The sequence below is a fragment of the Tribolium madens genome, unplaced genomic scaffold (assembly GCF_015345945.1).
Source record: "Tribolium madens isolate multiple individuals breed KSU strain unplaced genomic scaffold, Tmad_KSU_1.1 Scaffold_11;HRSCAF=98;Tcas5.2_LG3b, whole genome shotgun sequence".
Taxonomy (NCBI): Eukaryota; Metazoa; Arthropoda; class Insecta; order Coleoptera; family Tenebrionidae; genus Tribolium; species Tribolium madens.
Window position 1 is genome coordinate 3446270 of NW_025400975.1, and position 21351 is coordinate 3467620.

Below are 21351 nucleotides of genomic sequence, written 5' to 3' on the forward strand. Positions count from 1 at the left end.
ATTTAATCTGAAAATAACAAATTAATGTAAGCAATTGCCAGCACAGTTTTTCCTTCTTTTGTTTTTCTTGTTATTATTAAAAAAATTTTGACATTATCAATTTATAGTTATTAACTGTTTGGTTTTCAGATTTTTATCACTTCCGAAAGGGATTATGTTAAAAAAATTTAGTACTAAAGACACTAGGCCCGTGGATGTTTCCACTAGCAAGAAAAATAGTCTTATAACGGGCAAGACGCTGTACTTTTGTTCCAAGTGTAATAATGTGTTTGAGACTAACCCAGAATTATTATCTCACGCTAAGATTTGTTTGAAAACGAAACCTATTCACATTTGCAAATATTGTGACAAAAAATTTTCTACAATTCACACTCTGAGGAGACATTTGCCATTTCATGAAGCTGAACCAGAGTACATGTGCTTTAAATGTGGCAAAATTTTTGTCACTCCAGCAGCGAAAAACTCGCATTTAATGACACACCACACACCTAGTTTTGATTGCACCCCTAGTGGGCAATTTTCTTGTAAGTTATGTCAAGTAGTGACTCAAAATAGGAAAAAGATGATAAGTCATATCAAAATTCATGGAATAGTGACTCCAAGTTTGTGTCACGTATGTGGGAAAAATTTTGACAATGAGAGCAAACTAACTCTACATCAAGTGGTGCATCAGACTAAAAAACCATTTAGCTGCGATTTGTGTCAAAAAAAATTTAAGCAAAATCGTAATCTGAAAGCCCACAGATTGACTCATGAAGCTGGTCAGAGGTTTATTTGTGATGAATGTGGACGTGGGTTTAGAAGAAAAGTTAGTTTGAGCCATCACATYAAAATGCATTTGGGGGATTTCCAATTCCAGTGTCATATTTGTACCAAAAAGTTCGTAGTCAAGTCTTCGTWTTTGACTCATTTGAAGCGACACCAAATTGTTGATTGAGCTTGAAATAAAATATTTGCAACAAAAATGTGTTTTATTTATTTAGTTTTTAGAAATAAAGTATTTTAATGAGAACAATTGTTTTATTGTTTACTTTGTGTGTTATTTTTTTGTTACTCACATGTGTTTTTGTTTTAGGGCTACTTCTTTGCTAGAGAAGTTAATTTACGGTCCTTCGATTTCTATAACTCCGGTTGGAAGCCGATTAAAAACTGCCAAAAAGCGGAAGAGAGCTAAAAAGAAGCAAGTAAGTGGTGAAATTCTCGTCCAAGTGATAGATCCTCACAAAGAAGGCATGTTGGACTCTGAGTCGGACCCTGAGCCCAAACCTGCGAAAACTACCGATGCGGTACATTGCGAAATCTGCGACCAGAGTTACCCCAACAATGTGGCTTTTGCTCTGCATTCAATCGACCACAATAACGACAATAAGTACTCTTGCCACTTCTGCGAGTACCGCAATTCATCAAAGTACCACATCGAGATGCACATCAAAGCCCACGAGGGTACCACCAAATACAAGTGTGAGATTTGCCAGAAAGCGTTCACTGTTAGTACTCATGCCATCGAGCACAAGTACTTCCACACTGGGGAAAAACCCTTCCAATGCGAAATCTGCGGAAAACACTTTATGTTTTCCTGGTTCTTAACGTCGCATCGACGCACCCAACACTGGGAAATCATGACTGGGACTCCATTGGTGAAGTACGACTGCACCATTTGCAATAAACACTACACGTCTTCGACCGGTTTAAGAAGACACAATTTGAGCAAGCACAATGTGGGGGGAGTGGATTCGTCGGTGCTTTGTGATATTTGCGGGAAGAGATTGTCGAGTAAGGAAAAGCTGAAGTTTCACAGGAGGATTCATACGGGTTACAAGCCTTATGCTTGTGATATTTGTACTAAAAGTTTCTCGCGTAAGGAACAATTGAAGGAGCACGAACGGGTACACACGGGGGAGAAGCCCTTCATTTGCAATTTCTGCGGGAAAGGGTTCACTCAAAGGTCGCCTTTGAGGATCCACGAGAGGACTCACACAGGGGAACGGCCCTACATATGCCGGATTTGTGGCAAAGGGTATATTTCGAAGGGCGTCATGGACACACATATGAAGACTTGTACCGCAATACCTATATATTAGAGTTTCGGTGTGTTTGGTAGTTAATTTTTTCATAATTTATTGTAAAGTTATTTGAGTAAATACATATTTTTATTTAGTCTATGAGATCCTGCAGTTTTATTCCTTGATTTTCATTTAGTTTTCGACTGGTAAGTAACTCAAAGAGAAATAACTACGAATTAACTATTTTTTTTTTTAGGTAGCGAGTTGATTATTTTATAATACTAGAAATAAAATTTTGTAAATTAGTAATTAATAATAAAAATATCATTGCTTATTGTGATTTTTCTATTCTATGTTATGTTTTGTTTGTTTTATTCTTTATCTAAATATTTTTGTTTTAGGTACATTCCGGATATTTTGACACCTATCGTAACCCTAAAGGAGATCGAGTCCAAACCTCGGCGTAGGAAACGCAAGCCAGTCTTCGTCGACCCTTGCGACATTTGTGGCAAAACCTTCAAGCAAAAAAACGGTTTGAAGGACCATCTTGTGATGCATAGCAAATACTTCCATTGTGAAAAGTGTGGTACCACACATAAAAAATTGATCGATTACGTGACTCACATGCGAATTCATAACGACGAAATGAACTTCAAGTGTATTTTCTGTGATTACAACACTGATAACATCGTTCAAATCTCCGATCACTTGAAAAGTCGTCACGACCAAGAAAAACCCTACACGTGTGATATTTGCAAGAAACATTTTCCGATCTTAAAATGGTTTAAAGACCATGAGAACGACCACAAAAACCTCAAACCTTACCATTGCGATTTGTGCGATAAAAGTTTTGCGTACGCGCGGTACTTGTCAGTACACCGGGCCCTTATTCACAAAGCCAACCCGGATTTGCACGAGTGTGTCATTTGTAAGAAGCAGTACCAACATAAAAACAGTTTAAAACTGCACATGAATAGCCACACAGGAAATGTCGCAGTGTGTGATATTTGTGGCAAGATTTTGTCAAGTAAGGAGAAGTTGAAGTTTCATTTGAGGACTCATACGGGGTATAAGCCGTTTTGTTGCACCTACTGTGGCAAGTGTTTTACCAAAAAACCGATTCTAGTCGAACATATACGGATTCATACGGGTGAAAAACCTTACGTTTGTGAATATTGCATGAAGGCCTTTTCGCAGAGGTCTAGTTTGGTTATACACATAAGGGGGCACACGGGGGAGAGGCCCTATGTGTGCACGGCGTGCGGGAAAGGGTTTGTGGCCAAAGCTATGCTGAACATACATTTGAAGTCTTGTAAAGGGCCGTATTTATTTTTGCAAAATATGTAGAACATGCGAAACTAGACTTTTTCATAATTTTATTTAAAAAAAAAGTGTTTATGATTTGTTTGGGAACTACTGTACCGTAGAAGGATTTTTTTAGATTTCTATAAATTAAAAAAACTGAGTTTTAGGTTTTTTTCAGTTTAGTTATTTTTTTATTTGTTCTTGAATTGATTTTAAGTTAGGTAATTATTTGTGATACATTTTATCCAAAGACGCATTATCTAATTTTACATAAGTGGGTGTGGTCAATTGAAAAACTACTTGTTTGTGTATTTATATCTTTTCTATGTATTAAAAATTGTTTTGTTTGCTTTAGATAAATTATTCATTTATCAGTGTAACTATTATTAGGCTCAATATATTTTTACCTTTGTATTGTTTTGTGTAAAAAGGTCGTTAATAATAAAGAAATAATAAAAAATTCCAAGTTTATTATTATATTTTTATGTTGTTTTTAAAGTGTGTTTAAATGAAACAATAAAACTWAYCATTTTTTATTTTAGGTTTGAATTAAGTGATATTCAAGAAACCATAATATTACATATAGAAGATGAAGACGGTCAAAGCACCCTAAATATTTTGGAAGAAACGGATAAAACCGAAGAAGCACCACCTCCCAAAGTTCTACAAGTTCCAAACCATAAAAAACGTGATCGAGTGGTGTGTGAAGAGTGTGGTGTTCTTGTAACTTTGAACTACTTAGCAACACATATGTACGAAATACATTACTACATGCCGGACGTTGTCTCTCCMAGTGTTCTTTGTGCTAAATGTGGCWTCATGTGCAAGGATAACCGCGCTTATGCCATCCACAGRCGCTCCCATTACCATTRTTGCGACCAGTGTCGTGTTACTTTCCCTACTGAAGAAGAATTGGTCAAGCACAAAACCTATCACGTCAAAAAACAATATCAGTGTGGCCAATGCGAAGATAGTTTCCACGACGCGTATGATTTTATCCTTCATAAGGAGAGTCACGACCAATCGGGAAAATATTCGTGTCCGAAGTGTTCCTACGTCAGCTGCAAAATTCCAATGGTGAAGAGACATCTYCAACAGCATGAAGCCCATCAGTGTGACCTTTGCGGGAAGAAAATCTTCGGTTTAACTAAATATAACACCCATATGGAGCTTCACTCGGGTATAAAAAAGTACACCTGTGAGTACTGCCCTAAGAAGTTTCAAACTGCGAATTATCTCAAAATTCACCGCGAATTGAACCACCACAAGGAGTTGTACGGCTATGATATGACGTACCCGTGTCGCGAGTGTGGGAAAATATTTAAGTTTGAGAAGAGTTTGAAGAGACATTTGAGTGCTATACATAAAATCGGGGAGGATCGGACGGTTTCGTGTCCGGTTTGTTTCAAGAAAATCGCAAATAGATACAACCTTAAGGTGCATATGAGGATGCACACAGGCGAAACCACGAATATGTGTGATAGTTGTGGAAAAACCTATCACACTTATAAGTCATACAAGAAGCATGTTTTAATGCATCATCCCGAAATTAAACCGGTACCTAAAACGGAACCGAAAAGTTGTGGGAAAAAAAATAACTAACTTAAATAAATTTTTTGGATATTGTTGTTTTTCTCTCTATTTTTATAAGCTTTTGTTTAACTTGCTTTGTTGTCTGTCTYTCTGCACGAGTCAAAGAGACAGTTAACAATTGTTATTAACAATTATCAATATCTTGACTTGTAATTGTAATACAAAGACGAAACCAACTCCATTCGATAGAGCAGAAAAAATCCTACGGGTTTGTGGGGTTTTTAAGGGCAAACTCAATCCCCTATCTCCAACAGGGATGAAGATGTTAAAGGGTGAAATTTCAACATCGCTATTTGAGACAGTTCTTGTCCGAACAAGTTGAAATTTTAAATACGCACGTAATTTCTGTAACAATACAGTAATATTTACTTTAATTAATAATTTACCATATTGTTATACTTTTTTTAAAGTATTTTTATTCAGTTTTATTTCAGGGGTGATGTTRTAATAARGCGGCCAAGTGTTGAAAAGGTAAGCTCAAAGCTACTTTATCTTAGAGGAAAATAATTTCAGATTCTTGGCGTGTGGTATTAACACCTTTTTTTCAGGTGTCGCCGCAAAACCCGCAATGTGCGTCGTCGCACCAACCACGAAGCCGACTCTGACGACGACTACACACCTCCTACTACCAAGCCTAGCACTCGGCGTTCGCGCACTTGGACCTGCAGAAAATGTCTTTCTCAACTACCAACCCGCAAAGCACTTATCGCTCACCGAAAAACGCACAAATCGGAAGACCAAGAGTTGGAAACGTACAAATACGACTCTGCACTTGAAGTGTACGTTTGTAACACTTGTTCGGCGGAATTCCAGGATAAAACCGAAGCAGAAGAGCACATTACTAAGAACCACATTGAGACGTATTCTTGCGACGAGTGCAATAAGAGGTTTAGCAAAGCGTATAATTTCTCGTGTCATCTGCAACAACATAACGAAGATGGGATGTACAGATGTTGTCTTTGCTCGTATTCAACAAATCGAAGGACTTGCTTGTTGACTCATATCAACATGACGCACTACCGGAAGTTTTACTACAATTGCAAGACTTGTGGGAAGGGTTTTAATGACGCCGTCAGATTCAAAGAGCACGCGAACGAGCATTTGGGGGTCAAACCGTTTGTTTGCGTGGTTTGCACCAAGTCTTTCGTTTATTCCCGCTACCTCCAATTACACCAATTGCGGTACCACACTGTTGGTATCGTAGGGCAACTCCTAAAAAACCAATGCCCGATTTGCTTGAGAGTTTTTGCCAAAGACAACACTTTGGAGAAACACATGACTGTGCGACACTCCAATTCGGGGGCACCGCGGGTCAAGCGACATTTATGTGATATCTGTGGCAAGGGTTTTGGTACCAAGGACAAAATGAGGATTCATTATCGAGTCCACACGGGGATTAAACCATACACTTGTCAGTACTGCAGTAAAAGTTTCATCAAAAGGGATTACTTGATTATGCACGAGAGGGTTCATACGGGGGAAAAACCCTACGTTTGTCAGTTTTGTGGAAAAAGTTTCAATCAAGGGGCGCCTTTGAGGATTCATGTGAGGGGACACACAGGGGAGAGGCCCTATATCTGTCAATTTTGTAACAATGGGTTTATTTCAAAGGGGTCGCTCAATATGCATCAGAAGGTGTGCATGGGCGGGGGTAGCTAAGCTTAGTAATTTGTTGTTATTAATAAATTTGATTAAAATAACGAGTTTTTTATTTTCCCACTTAAAAACATATGCCAAACTAGAGATAAATGGGACTACTGAGACTGTGTCAGGTAGGTAAGTTGCAAATTTGTGATTCGAATTCGATTGTAACACCCCATATGTAGCCAATAAAAAAATTCAAAGAAAAATACGAATTTTTTATTTCATTTCTTTTTGTTATTGCTTTCAAGCTGCCTTTTTAGTTGAACATTCTCTAATCTTTTTCTTTTTCAGGCAATATTTGGAGCAAATGCTAAAATGCAAACTTCCGGAAGTCGACATAATCCCCGTGAAGCAACAACTGCGATTAAAGTCCCTCAACCAAATGAAAACACGAGGCAAAAAAATCCCTTACAAAAACCCCTTCATTTACACCAACTCGAAACCGAGTAATCGCAAAGTGAAAAAACGCTCAACTCCGGAAAATCGTAGTATAAAATGGGCTTGCATGATTTGTTCAGACGTTCAAGAAGATAAACAATCTCTGATTGAACATTACGAGTTTCACAAGAATGAAACTGAGAGTCTTGGTCTTGGAGACCACTCTAGTGGCGACTACTTCCTTTGTCCGGTCTGCTTGACCGATTTTACTTCCTTGAAGAGTTACGAGAAGCACGTGGAGAACCAACATGGAGAAAAACACTTTGCTTGCGACGAGTGTAACAAATTTTTCAAAAATGCCTACCAGTTGTGCATCCACAACTACAACATTCACTCCACTGAGAAAATCTACAGATGCGTTATGTGCAATTTCACTACAAAACTTTTGAAATCTTTGCGTCCTCATTTGAAGCAGAAGCACGAAGATGAGTTTAAATATCGGTGCGAGATTTGCAACCGCGGYTTTGCATCAGCGACATGGTACGAGGAACACAAGAACTTCCACACAGGTGCTATGCCCTTCGAGTGCGAAATCTGCTTCAAGAGTTTTCCCTACACGAGATATTTGATCGCGCATAAAAAAACTATGCATCCGGATGTGCAATCCGTGTCTCCAGCCACACACGAGTGTGACATTTGCCACAAACGATTTGCGCATAAGAAGAGTCTAGTGTTGCACATTCGGGGGCACACGGGAGAAAACACCGTTTTGTGTGAAATGTGCGGCAAGAGTTTGTCGAGTTCGGAGCATTTGAAGCAGCATATTAGGATTCATACAGGGTACAAGCCGCACACCTGCTCGGTCTGTGGCAAGAGTTTCGCCAAAAAGTGCAACTTGACGTTGCATGAAAGGGTGCACAGTGGCGAAAAGCCGTATGTTTGCAACACTTGCGGCAAATGCTTCTCGCAGAGGTCCACTCTTGTTATTCACCAAAGATACCACTCAGGGGAGCGGCCGTATGTGTGTCATTTGTGCACTAGGGGGTTCGTCGCCAAGGGACTTTTGGGGGTTCATTTGAAAACTTGTTCAGGGATGCCACTTGATTAGGGGTTCGGTGTTTTTCTTGTTGTGAATAAATTTGGATTGTCTTACTTTGGTTGAATTTTTCCGGTGAGGGGCGGCATTTTAAATGCCCATTATTTTGTTTTCTGGATATAAATTTGTATAATTTATTTTCGTGTTTTTATTTTGAAATTAGTAATAGTTCTTCATTATTGTATTTCTGTAAAAATTAATTGTTTTCTTTGATTTTTGAATAAAATTTCAAAAATATTGAAATTTCTTGGTTTTGGAATACTTTTTGGGCGGCACCTATGTTTTAATTGGTTTTAACGTCGATGTTTTTTCAGGAAATATAGCTACTGCAAGCCACACCAGGTCAGGAAACGCAAATACCTCATAGCAAAATACGGAGATGATCCTTGTGACAGTGACTTCGTTCTGAGTTGTGATGAAGAAAGTGACGACGACAACAAAAGACGACCTAAAAAAAAAGTAAAAAAAKCCGTTTTGTGTGACATTTGTGGCAAAAACATTTCGTCTCAACACGAATTGAAGCTACACATTAGAAGACGTCATAATGGCGAGAAGCCATTCATTTGTTCRCAATGTGGAAAATCTTTTGCAATTAAAGARGTATTAGTTGTACACGAGCGAATCCATACTGGAGATAGGCGTCATGTGTGTGACATTTGTGGTAAAAAATTTACACAGAGGACWCCTCTAGTAGTCCATAGAAGGTTACATACGGGTGAAAAACCCTACGGATGTCATTTGTGTGACAAGAAATACGTTTCAAAGGGACAGTTAACACACCATTTAAAGAACCATCCTGCTTGAATTTGTTATTTTTTGATTTCCAATTATTTTTTTTGTTGAAACTTGAATAAAACTTGTTCTTGTTATTTTTTTTTTGTCATAATTTTGGGTCCACAATCCTGTTTTCCCTCTGAAACTAACCTGCTTGTTTTCAGGTATTACTGCAAACCTCATCAGGTCAGGAAACGAAAATATTTCATAGAAAAATACGGAGATGATCCTTGTGACAGTGACTTCGTTCCGAGTAATGAAGAAAGTGACGACGATAACACGACACAACCTAAGAAAAAAGAAAAAAAACCCGTTTTGTGTGATCTTTGCGGAAAACACCTTACTTCTAAAGATCACCTGACAAGACACTTGAAAGTTCACAAYGGCGATAAGTCATTCATTTGTTSTCAATGTGGAAAACGCTTTACACTTAAGACAACATTGGTTCAACATGAGCGAATCCATACTGGGGATAAACGTTACGAATGTGACGTTTGTGGGAAAAAATTTTCACAAAGGTCACCTCTAGTAATTCACAAAAGGTCACATACTGGTGAAAAACCATACAACTGCCATCTGTGTGACAAAAAGTACTCTTCGAAAGCACAATTGTCGCTACACTTGAAGAATCATCCAGCTTGACGTTGAGGCTATTTTTCAATTCTGTGAATTCTTGTTTAGTTACCGATTTTTTGGTTAGTAGTTTTTGTAATATTTATAATTAAAGGTTACTTAAAAAGCGTTTTTTGTAGTTTTTTTTAAACCAATAGTTTGAGAAGGTAAGTAATTTTTTACTAAGGCTCAATTCAGTATAGCAAACCCAAAGATAAGTGGGTTCGACTTTTTGAGCATGTGCAATAAACCTTACCACAAAGGTAACTGAGCTTATTGTTTCTTGGATTTGGAGAATAAATTTTTCTTGAAAACTATAAATTAATGAAACCAAAAATTTGCATCTGTTATCTTAAGTTTAGTTATGTTTATATCCAAAAGTCAGTCCCACTTATCTTTGCAAATTAAAGTAATTTTTTGCGAATGTAAAAATATGGTCGGCAAGTACGTGTGTATTAAAATTGCCTTTTTCCTCGAATTAATCCATTTCTCTTTCAGACGGTTACGCCGAAAACGCAAAAACGTCGATACCAACTATACTCCTAGCGATGTGAGTGAGGAGGAAAGTTATACTCGTCGCAAACGCTCTTACAATTCTACCAAAATTTGGTCTTGCAACAAATGTTCTCAAGAGTTTAAAACTGTTCGACTTTTGCGACAGCATCGTAAAACACACACCGTTGAAGACTCATCCGAAAAACACTCTTACAAATTCGATGAAATCCAGGAAATATTCATCTGTAACACTTGCTCAGCCGAGTATCAAGAACGCGAAGAAATTGAAAAACACGTAAAGAGTCATGAGGAATTCTTCGAGTGTTCCATTTGCCAGCAAAAATTCACAAAAGCGTACAGTTATGGCACACACATGGTCATACACAGCGAGGATAAAATATTTCGGTGTCCCCAATGCACTTACAAGACAGCCAAACGCACCAGTCTTTTGATTCATATAAATTACGTTCACTTGAGGAAATTTTACTACGTTTGCACCACTTGTGGCAAAGGCTTCAACGATGTGGTTTTGTACAAAGAACACAATAACGAACATTTGGGGCTACGGCCTTTCATCTGTGTGGTCTGCAACAAGGATTTTGCCTACTCGCGGTACCTCCTCACTCACCAAATCCGATGCCACCGAGTCGGAATCGAGGGTCGCCTCCTCCCCAACCAATGCAGCYTTTGCAGCAAAATTTTCAGCAAARTGGAGACACTCGAGAAGCATTTCCAGGACAAACACGTRGAAGTGAAACTCCCACACGAGAAAAAACACTTGTGTGACTTGTGTGGTAAAGGTTTTGCTCAAAAAAACAAATTGAGGGTCCACTATAGAGTCCACACCGGCGTCAAACCCTACACTTGCAGTTATTGCACTAAGAGTTTCACCAAGAAGGATTATTTGGTGATGCACGAGAGGGTGCACAGTGGGGAAAAGCCCTACTCGTGCGAGTACTGCGGCAAGTGCTTCAGTCAGGGGGCCCCTCTACGAATCCATTTGAGGAGTCATACGGGGGAACGGCCCTACGTGTGCCAGTTTTGTAACTCCGGTTTCACCTCAAGAGGGGCTTTGAACATGCATTGTAAAAGTTGTACAGGTCGGAGTTAAATAAAATTTCGAAAAGATTTCACTTTAATTTAAGACAAGTAACGAACAAATTGATTTAGGGCTACGTTTGATTAGTGTGAATTGCACTCGTTTGTGTCTCAATTCAGTGATATCATCTCTGATGACTTTGCTGAAAACGAGGTGTTTGTCAGGGAGGGTGTTGGGGGTCATGCAGAAGAAGGTGATATCGCTGAATGAGCTTTTTAGCATCTGGGGATTTTCCAAATAGCCGTTGAAGAGGACACTTTTRAATTTTGAACATCTTCGGATCAATCTTAGGAGGACGTCGTCCACTATCTCTCCGTCGTTTTTAATATGCAAATCGATGGTTTCTGGTGAAAAAGTACTGATTATTGATTTAGTCACAATGTGGCAGTACCAAGAGTCCTGTGATAGTTTGTTACTAGCAAATTTAGAGTTTTTCGAAAYTTACACCTGCCCCCTCTATCCATAATCCGTGGTAGAATAATAGAGAGCGACACTATTGGTATCGATTGTTTGAGGTAAAGTCGCAATTCACCGTAATGATAGACATTCCCTGAMAGACAATAACTAGAAATTGTATTTCTCTAAAATAAACTTACTTATGATTAGAGTAACTTTGAGATTGGGGCATGCGCTGCATAGTAGACACCACTGTTCGTCATCAATAACGTGGTCATGCCACGATGTCTCTTTTAAAACAATTTCCAAATTTTCCAAACATCTGTTTTTACTGGTCAAAATCGAGTCGATTAGTCTACACGATAGGATAAAATAGTCAAGTTTGAAAGTTTTCAGGTAAGTAAGTTGCTCTATACAACTTCTGAAATATATACAGTCAAAGGAAGACTGACAGTAGTAACAACTGCGGATGTCTAGGTGGGTAATAGAGCCTCTGGAGCCCAAACAAGAAGTAAACACTTTCATGTAGTTTGCACTGTGCATGTTAATATTGTCAAAGACGATTTTTTTCAAACTTACTTGGTTTCTAGAAATTGGTGTTAGTTTCTAAAGAAAAATCAACGAATACACACTTGAGGAATCTAGATAAGTGATAAGTAACTTTTTGGAAGGACATAAAGTCGAACCAATTAAAAATCCTCAAACTGTGGATTTGTATATAGTTGTCGTACAAAATGAGAAAAAACCGTACTGCCCTCTTGGTCAATTCTTTATACTTAACTTGGGCCCATTTGTTGTTTCTGTGAGGGATAGCCCAACCAAATTCCAGATTTTTGATATATTTGCAATAATCCCTTAACAACATCACAGTACTAGGTTCTAAAATCGACGAATTAAATAGAGTTGCAAACTAGAGTCCTTACCCATCAAATCCGAATCCACATGGACTATCACAGTCTTCCACAAAATCACATGATCTAGACCATTTTTCCAATTCTCGCAGACTAGGGAGCAGGAGAGTCGGTCTCTTCTAGACAGGTAGCAGTACAAATGAGCCAACAACTCCACAGGCAGGTTTTCCCAATCTCCCATTGTGTCCGGACCATCGAATAGGGTCTGGCATCGTCTGCTTATCTACTTACAGCTATGGGGGCTCACTTAATCCTACGTTAATTTTATTTGTGAAGTGCCAAATCGCTTATGTCTAGTTTGATTGACGTGAGTTGTCCAGGAGAATCAAAAACATTAAATTCAAACAATTTATTTAGCTTGTGGTACTACAATTTGTTATAAGTGACTTTGGCTAAGAAAGTACGGATTTGCATGGGGGCTAGGGTGACTGTCAAGTCGGTGACGTCGCGGGGCGGTTTTGGAGGGGCGTCGTTGGTACTACCAGGCCAATGCAAGCGAACGTTCTCCTCAATGGGAATGTTACCAGCAAGGGTCATTTCTTTGAGTTCTTGAATTGTGAACGCAACGAACAAATCCTGAAAAATATTCCACATATTGTCATGATTTGAAACAAGTAGTAGAAATAAATACCGAGAGATCAATTGTAACTTCCTTTGATAACTTCTCATCTTCATTCTTTTCTAAAACGTGCTCCAGGCGTATGAGAAGAGTACCATCAGACCAGGGTTCAAGTGTTAACAATTGGACATTGTCAGGCAATGGCGATTTCAAATTGCTATATTCTAATTTTTTTAAACTACTTCCATTTTGATTTGTGATAAATATCCAAGGTGGTAGCAATTTTCTTTGAGCAATATCACGTTCAATCGCCGCTAAAGACTTTTCACCTAGAATTTGCTCAATAAGAGTGACAAATCATGGTACCATTACCATTTCCAGAAGTTGGTCCCAAGACTAGGAAATGTTTCCCACGTACTACAACCCCATGCCCATATTCCATCTCATCCAAACCGAAATCATCATTAGTTCTAATCCTTCGATGTACCATTAGTTCTACTTGCCCGTCTTGGATACTAGAACCACCTTGGGCTCTATCATTCAAAATTGCCAATTCCACTCCTTCATTTTCATCCCGAATCACGATTTTTGAAGTCACTGGGTAGTAATTTCCAGCAACGGGTTGCTCGTCAGTGTAATCGTAGTCAGGGCGCTGGTTACGAACTCTTTTGAGCATTTCGCGACCATTGGAGTCGGTGTAGAAAACACCTTCGGTTTTTAAAGGTGTTGAAAACCTCGAAATGACTTCTTTGCCCCCATCGCTTTAAAGGGTGATAAATCAAAGTTGATAGTACCCATAATACAAGGCGACAAAAAAAAAGTCATGTCGTGACAACTTGACAAATTTTATATCATTTTGTTAGTCTCAGTAAGACAAATCAAATGCACTAAAAAAAAATTCAAAAAATTTGAACTAAATTTTTTTTTCTAATTTCAATGAATTTAAAATACTTTAACTTTAAAAAATCATTACTCAATAACTATTAGACTGATTTCCTTCAAATAAAGACCATTCTAACGGGATAGACTTGCCCTTTAGAATGATATGCAATTTGAAATTGAATATTGGCAAACTTTTCTTCAAACAGTGTTCGAAGAAGTTCGAAGTAATCTAAGAAAAATCCTACGAGTCATTTTTTTTCTTCGTCACCATCGTGTAGAGTTAGAGTGTAGAGTTAGTAAGAATCCAAATTTTTAAAATAATATACCGAGTAGTTTTTAAGATATGATTTTTTGAAGTTGAAGTTTGCTATTCAGATATTGCGCCATATAGGATGTTAGTCTTACTTAAAACTGGATTTTTAAAAAGTATTTATTTTAAGGCTCTTATTTTGCTTAAAAATGGTCAATTGCACCTTCTTTGTTCTAATTAGAATAAACAAAAACTGTTTCTTTACTTAAAACAAACAAAGAGTACCTGCGCACTAATTAAAGCAAATAAAGAGTTTTTTTGTTCTAAAAATGATCACTGATTATTGAGCAAAAAGGATCTAGAAGTTAAAAGCAATAGCTTTAAATATAACAACAAATCTTTTTCAAATTAAATGACTTTCCATTCAGATTCCAACTTGTTCTAGCTTTCTGAACTTTTTTTTTGAAAATGTTCTCAGCAAATGCTTTTTCAACATTTTCTACTGATGTTGAATGCAATAAGTCAGTTGCTTCGTGTGCAACTGTTATCACAACAACTACTACCTACAAGCTAACTGAAGCTAATCATAGAATGTACCAACAAAATAAATCAGGTGACTTATTGCATTTAACATCACTCTAAAGTGATGAGAAYGCATTTGCCCAGAACATTTTCAAAAAAAGTTCAGAAAGCTGGAACAAAGTGAACAAGTCGAAATCTTAATGGAAAGTGATTTGATTTGAAAAAGATTTGCCCTTATATTTAAGACTCGTGCCTTAAACTTCTAGATCCTCTTTGCTCAATGATCAGTGGTCATTTTTACAACAAAAAAACTTTTTATTTGCTTTAATTAGTAGGCAGGTACTCTTTGTTTGTTTTAAGTAAAGAAACAGTTTTTGTTTATTCTAATTAGAACAAAGAAGGTGCAATTGACCATTTTTAAGCAAAAGAAGAGTCTTAAAACAAATACTTTTATAAAAATGCAATTTTAAGTAAGATTAACATGCATTTCTCCTATATGGAGCAATGCTTGATTAGCAAACCATAACTTCAATAAATCATCTTGAAAACTACTTGGTATATTTTTTTTGAAAATTTGGATTACAACTAATAAAGAGATGCTCTACACGATGGCAATGATGAAAAAAAGTTTACTCGTAGGGTTTTTCTTAGATTATTTCGATTTACTTCGAACTTCTTCAAACACTGTTCAAAGAAAAGTTTGACAACATTCAATTTCAAATTTTATATCATTCTAAAGGGCAAGTCTATCCCGTTAGAATGGTCTTTATTTGAAGGAAATCAGTCTAATAGTTATTGAGTAATGATTTTTTAAAGTTAAAATATTTTAAATTCATTTAAATTAGAAAAAAAATATTTTGTTCAAAGTGTGTGGACTTTTTGAATTTTTTTTAGTGCATTTGATTTGTCTCACTGAGTCGAGCAAAATGATATAAAATTTGTCAAGTTGTCACGACATGACTTGTTTTTTGTCGCCTTGTGAAATCGTACTTACTCAATATTTAAGGGGCCAATCACCCAATCAAACTCGATGTAGCTGCTATCGTCTTTATAAATTTTGATTATTTGTTTTGCCCAGTCGCTAAACTCCTGTACTATTCCATAATAGACATCGCCATCGATTTTCTTTACTGTGACAGATGAGGCAACTTTTTGTGGGTCACCATCAGGGTCGAAAACGTAAGCTTGGGATCGTCCGCCACTTTTGTAGTGAAGGAAGTCTTGAGTTATGTTCATAGTGACCCCATTCATGGTCACTGATCTTAAAAGACCGGATACTTCGTCGATTGCAAAAGTAGTACCATCGGCGCCTACCGTGATTCGATTTGTAGATTTAGAGGCCTGTTTTGTAAAAGTGTAGACTTTGTAGCCTAGAGGAGGAATGTCTTTTGCCACAAAATCTAGAGAGTTGGGGACGGTGCTTTCATCGACCAGTGTGCTAAAATCGGTGATAGAGGGTGCTACTTGATATACAACTTCATCACCTATGATTTAATTCAATTAAGTAATGAATCAAGTTTTGTGAAAATTACCATTGGAGTCCACAATTTTCCAATTTTTTGCTTCCACAGGAATGCTGATTGGACTCGAAATGACTCGGCTTAAAGGATTGTAGACAGTAAGAGTAAAATCTGTTTGTGTTTGAGGACAAACACTGACGTTAGCTAAGAGACACGATTCCAGTTGTAAAGTATCAGAACCACTTATTAAATTTCTGAAAACAAAATTGTGTTTTCTATGTAGACCCAAAATTGTTGTTATTACGATAAAATCGGGTTAACAGCATCAATAGCGTCACTAATACCCTTATGAAGTATTCGATGGTAGTCATGGGTCACGTCAATTAATTCAGTACCAGTTATAGCATCATGGTGTTGCAAAACACCCATTGCTTCTTTAAGTGAGTTAATATTTTCGTTGTCGTAATGTAAGTTTGCTACAGTTGCTAGTTGTTTGGCCACCTGATTAAAAAAATAAATAAAGAATTGTAGGTAAGTCGGGGTAGTACCTGTAGCATAGCATTTCCTTCTCGGACAAAACGTTTCGAAGCCGGCCTTGATGTAAAGTATCCAACTACCAAATTTGCAACACCGTCTGCGTACGGGAAAAAGTCATCAGTTTTGATTTGCAATTTATAATCATTCGAATTAACAAAGTCATTAACCGCTTTGGTGTAACATGTAGGAGTTGAGTAGAGGAGTTTGATGGGTTTGTCTTCGAACATTTGAGGAAACAGTTCAAATCCCCTTAAATATGAATGAGAATAAGGACAAAATTGTTAAATTTGTTTTACTTGATGAGTCTGTCGGTGTTAATGTAGGCGTTTAGGGCGGCTTGGTACCGAAAATCGTCTCCCATTGGTACTAAAATGTTATTCGTAGGATATTTCGAGGCTTGCTCTCGAACAAAATTGGCAAAAGCTTCGACTCGACTTTTCCAATTATAGTCAGGACTTTCCTCATCGTCAATTATCGGATCATCATTACAGACAATATCGAAACAGAATCCCGCAGGGGCACTGTAGTGGTTGTACATGACTGAAGTGAAAATATCAGAACTATTGCCCAAATTGCTACTTCCCCTCCAAATCAAATCCCCGGTTTTAGTCCCTAGTCTATTAATCCTATCTCTGTAATCCAACCGAGCGAAAAACACACTATCAAAACCCAATTGTGCCGAAATTGACGCTTGTTCTCTGCTATGTCCAAAAGGGTCAATTTGCCAACAAACTTTCGGTCTTGAGCACTTCCCTAACTTATCCTCGAGATATCTCAAACCCAAAGTGTACTGATCAATTGTGAATTGGTAATGAACAGCTGCTTCATCATTCATACTCCACGCCCCGTTAATAATTTCGAATTGCCCGTTATTGACCAGTTTGATGACATCTTGCTTCATSGAATCTTTTTGTTGTTCCCACCATTTTTTGAAAAATGCTGTTTCGACTTGAACGAAACGACGGTCGGGATTTTGTTTCAAAGCCGGAATTACAGTACTGATCACATTTTGGACATCTTGGAAATAGTATTGGTCCATGGTTTTGAGCCAACCAACGTCATCATGGGAGTGAGGGATGAGGTGGACGTTGAGAGTCGAGAAGTTGGTCGCAGGGCAAGCCTTTTTYTTTGTTATTATTGGTTTAGTTGAAAAATGAAACGTACCTCATAGCCACAAACTGGTTCGTCTTCTACTGGTTTTGCCCTAATTTGGGCCAAAAGTACCAAAAGTAGGAGCTTGAGAAACATGTTTGTTCTGATTGTGTGAACAGAATGTTTTTCTCACTTGGAAACAATTAGAGTTTTGTTTATCAACACTTGATGGTACTTGAGGTGTTATCTAGTTGCGGTGGGTAACAACCAAAAGAAAAGTACAATAATTTTAGAATGTTATCTTTATTTGTAAACAAGAATTAGATAATTTAATAAACAACTTTAGCAACAAACGTTCGAATTTGCATCGGTGTTAGGGTAACTTTAAAACCGTCTAATTTCGTTAATGGGACTCTTTTCTGACCTGGCCATTTTAATCGAACATTTTCTGCCAATGGAACGTTTCCTCCTAGGGTCATTTCGACCAGTTCTGTGATAGTAAACGTCGTAAACAAATCCTGAAACAAAAATTTAGTTTAATTCAATTACAAAACAACTGACCGATAGATCCACAGTAACTTCTTTCGATAGATTTTCATCTTCATTTCTCTCTAAAATGTGTTCCAAACGCAAGAGAATAGTACCATTATCCCAAGGTTCTAGAGTCAAAATTTGCACATTTTCGCTGAGTGGTATCTTGAGACTGCTAAATTGTGYGTTTTTGAGGCGTTTAGACACATCTTMGTTTGTAACGAAAGCRCAYGGTGCTAGTAATTTTCTTTGGGCTACGTCTCTTTGAATTGCCGCCAAAGATTTTTGTCCTGAAAGTACGAATTAATTAAMTTTGCTAATTTYAACTACAAGTACKGTTTCRAGAAYTTGGGCCTAAAACAATGTAGTGTTTGCCCCTAGTTATYACTCCTTGCCCATATTCTTGGTCGTTGATGCTATCYCCAACTCTGCTAAAATCGTTATGTGGACAATTTCTTTGGATCTAAAACAGTAAAATTAACTGCGAGGAGTGTCAATTTTAGCACTACCATAATTTCCACTTGTCCATCTTCGAGACTTGTACCACCTTGAGCCCTGTCATTTAGTACTGCAAATTCTAGTCCTTTTTTCTTATCTTTGAGGACAATTCTTGAAGTGATTGGGTGGTAATTACCAGCAATTGGTTCTTCGTTAGTGTAYTCAAATGTTGGTCTGTAGTTTCTAGWACGTTTTAGCATTTCTCGTCCATTGGAGTCAGTATAAAAATTACTTTCAGTTTTGAGAGAAGTAGTAAAAACTGAAACCACTTCTTTACCGACATTTTCTCTACAAGTTTATTTTAGCTTAGAAACAGTCTAATAATTGAAASTTTTACGTCACTAAATCAATAGGGCCAACAATCCASTCAATTTCAATATGACTCTCATCACCATTGTAAACTTTGARGATTTGTTTYGCCCACGAGGCAAATTCTTGCACAACCCCTTGGTACACACTTCCTGAAATCGGTGTAGTTTTGACTTTACCATCCGCCACTCGATATTTTTCGTTAACTAAAGGAACGAAAATGTAAGCACCCGAATAACTGCCACTTTGGTAGTAGTAAAGGTCTTGAGACACTTCCATTGTGACTCCATTCATGGTAATCGACTTGATGAGTCCCGTATCGTCATCTATCTCGAAACTGGTGTTATTGTTACCAAAAGTTAAGTTTTGCCTTGAGTCAGATTTAGTAAAAGTGAATGTTTTATAACCCAAAGGGGGCAAATCTTTCGCAATGAAATAGCAAGTGTAGGGCGAAMTTGGAACATTGTTCACGTAACTGAAGTCGATGATTGATGATTCGACTTGATTTTTAACTTCATTTCCTAAAATTGTGTTAAAAAATAATTAAAACTGTGGAGAAATTAAAATTACCATCAGGATCCGTTATTTTCCACGCTTGATAGCTAACTGGTATTTCTATTGGACTTGAAATTATTCGACTTAACGGATTGTAGACTYCGACAGTGAATTTACTTGAGCGTGATGGACTACACGAACTTATATTGGACATTAGACAAGTCTTGAATTGAAAATGATCATCGGTACCACTGATTATTGTACTAAAGGAGAGTAATTAAAAAAATTTCAAAACCCAGACGAGTCACTTACGACAAGAGTGGGTCCACAAGTTCGTTCGCTTCTTCAATAGCCGAATAGAGCATCCGGTGGTAGTCTTTGAGGACATCTTGCTTTTCAGTACCAGTAATAGCGTCATGGTGCTGTATAACACCCATTGCTTCTTTCAATGGGGTGATTTTACTGTCATACGGTTGGTTACTGATAGCTGCTATTTGTTTGGAAATTTGTAGGAAATTGTTGCCAATTCGCTCGAATCTCTTAGTTGAGGGTCTAGAGACGTAGAAACCGCTCCAATAACCGTAACCGTCAGTTGCGTATGGGAGAAAATCATCAGTTTTCACGTCCAATTTATGATTATTTGCGACAACATAGTCGTTTACAGCTTTCGTGTAACATGCTGGTGTAGAGTAGACGAGTTTTATAGGTTTGTCGGTGTAGTTTCTAGGAAATTGTTCAAAACCTCTACAAGAAATATTTTTTGTTTGTTTGTCCGTGAGTTTATGTTTTGTTTACTTTGTAAGTCTGTCAATATTGAGATAGTTGGTAAGAGCGGCTTGGTAGCGCACATCGTCTCCCATGGCTACAAGAATATTATTTGTGGGGTATTTATCAGCTTGGCCACGGACAAAATCCGCAAAATCGTCTATCTGAAGTCAATGGGGGTTAAATCAAGCCAATATCAGGCCTTACCTACCCTTTTTTCGTAGTTGTAATCCGTACTGTTAGTATCGTCGATAATGGGTTCATCGTTGCAAACTATATCGAAACAAAAACCATCAGGGTAACTGTACGTTCCTCTGTAAAAAACTGAAGTGAAAATATCAGAATTGTTCAAATTCTGGCTCCCCTGCCACAAAAGATCGGCTGTTTTCTCCTTCAGTCTTTTTRCCCGGTCTCTATAATCCAATCTCATGAAAAACATACTGTCGAAARCTAACTGTGCTATAATTGAGGCTTGTTCTCGACTATGGCCGAAAGTGTCAATAGCCCAGGCCGATTTAGGTCTTGCGCAWGGACCTAAAGWGTCTTRCAAGTATCTCAAACCAAGAGTATACTGGTCTATTGTCGACTGGTAATTAACAGTAGCTTCATCATTCATACTCCAACCSCCGTTACTGATCTCTAATTGTCCGTTATTGACCAGTTTAATCACATCTTGCTTGACTAAATCGTTTTGGTGGTCCCACCATTTTTTGAAATAGGCAGTTTCGACTTGTATAAATTTGCGATCTGGGTTTTGCTTTAAAGCGCCGATTACTGAACCGATTACATTTTGGACGTCTTGGAAGTAGTACTTGTCTACTGTTTTGAGCCAACCGAGGTCGTCGTGTGAGTGGGGTACTAGGTGGACGTTGAGGACGTCAGGGTCCCATTTAGGACAAGACTACGATTTTTTTAGTTTCGTGCTGGGCTATTGTTGGTACTTACGTTGTAACCACAAGTTGGWTCTATGCGGTTTGAGTTTGCGAGTACCAAACTGGTACTCAAGAYCACAACTAAACTATACATTGCAAAAGTTCACACAGAAATGAGACTTGGTGACGAAAGTCGGGCTTTTATCAGAATAATTATGATTAGATTTTGTGTTGTTTCAGAATTTTTGGGAAAGGGAAAGGAAATAAAATTAT

General features: G+C 37.7%; 4 protein-coding genes across 9 annotated transcripts in view; 1 reads left to right on the top strand and 3 right to left on the bottom strand.

Annotated features, from left to right (window-relative positions):
* The window catches only part of LOC123012734 (zinc finger protein OZF-like), a 92877-nt gene extending 81851 nt beyond the window's left edge, over positions 1-11026 (top strand). Inside the window, exon 4 of one of the 6 annotated variants that reach the window (XM_044411298.1) lies at positions 9904-11026. In XM_044411298.1, the coding sequence (XP_044267233.1) occupies positions 9904-11011 (1108 nt within the window). In that variant the 3' untranslated portion in view covers positions 11012-11026. Of the gene's footprint in view, positions 1-1075; positions 2166-2404; positions 3444-3850; positions 4926-5449; positions 6612-6836; positions 8245-9903 lie in introns of those variants that run through there. The other 5 variants (XM_044410963.1, XM_044411214.1, XM_044411466.1 and 2 more) reach the window with 5 other exon arrangements.
* Positions 11027-11035: 9 nt separating this feature from the next.
* LOC123015302 (F-box/LRR-repeat protein 3-like) lies at positions 11036-12612 on the bottom strand. The gene is made up of 5 exons (XM_044415026.1): positions 12319-12612; positions 12028-12274; positions 11596-11981; positions 11391-11549; positions 11036-11343 (listed from the first exon to the last, which is right to left on the bottom strand). The coding sequence occupies exons 1-5, from the start codon at positions 12485-12487 to the stop codon at positions 11036-11038; spliced, it is 1269 nt and encodes a 422-aa protein (XP_044270961.1). The 5' UTR covers positions 12488-12612.
* Positions 12613-12640: 28 nt separating this feature from the next.
* On the bottom strand, positions 12641-17788 carry LOC123012654 (lysosomal alpha-mannosidase-like). Its single transcript, XM_044410754.1, has 9 exons — positions 17681-17788; positions 16813-17636; positions 16528-16765; positions 16284-16480; positions 16052-16233; positions 15514-16003; positions 13238-13626; positions 12938-13194; positions 12641-12882 (listed from the first exon to the last, which is right to left on the bottom strand). The coding sequence occupies exons 1-9, from the start codon at positions 17762-17764 to the stop codon at positions 12673-12675; spliced, it is 2871 nt and encodes a 956-aa protein (XP_044266689.1). The 5' UTR covers positions 17765-17788; the 3' UTR covers positions 12641-12672.
* A 149-nt stretch (positions 17789-17937) lies between these two features.
* On the bottom strand, positions 17938-21232 carry LOC123004449 (lysosomal alpha-mannosidase-like). The gene is made up of 10 exons (XM_044397733.1): positions 21152-21232; positions 20418-21107; positions 20237-20370; positions 19754-20185; positions 19517-19704; positions 18975-19467; positions 18649-18925; positions 18476-18602; positions 18170-18429; positions 17938-18126 (listed from the first exon to the last, which is right to left on the bottom strand). Exons 1-10 carry the CDS (start codon positions 21230-21232, stop codon positions 17938-17940), a joined length of 2871 nt encoding a protein of 956 aa, XP_044253668.1.
* Positions 21233-21351: the final 119 nt, after the last annotated feature.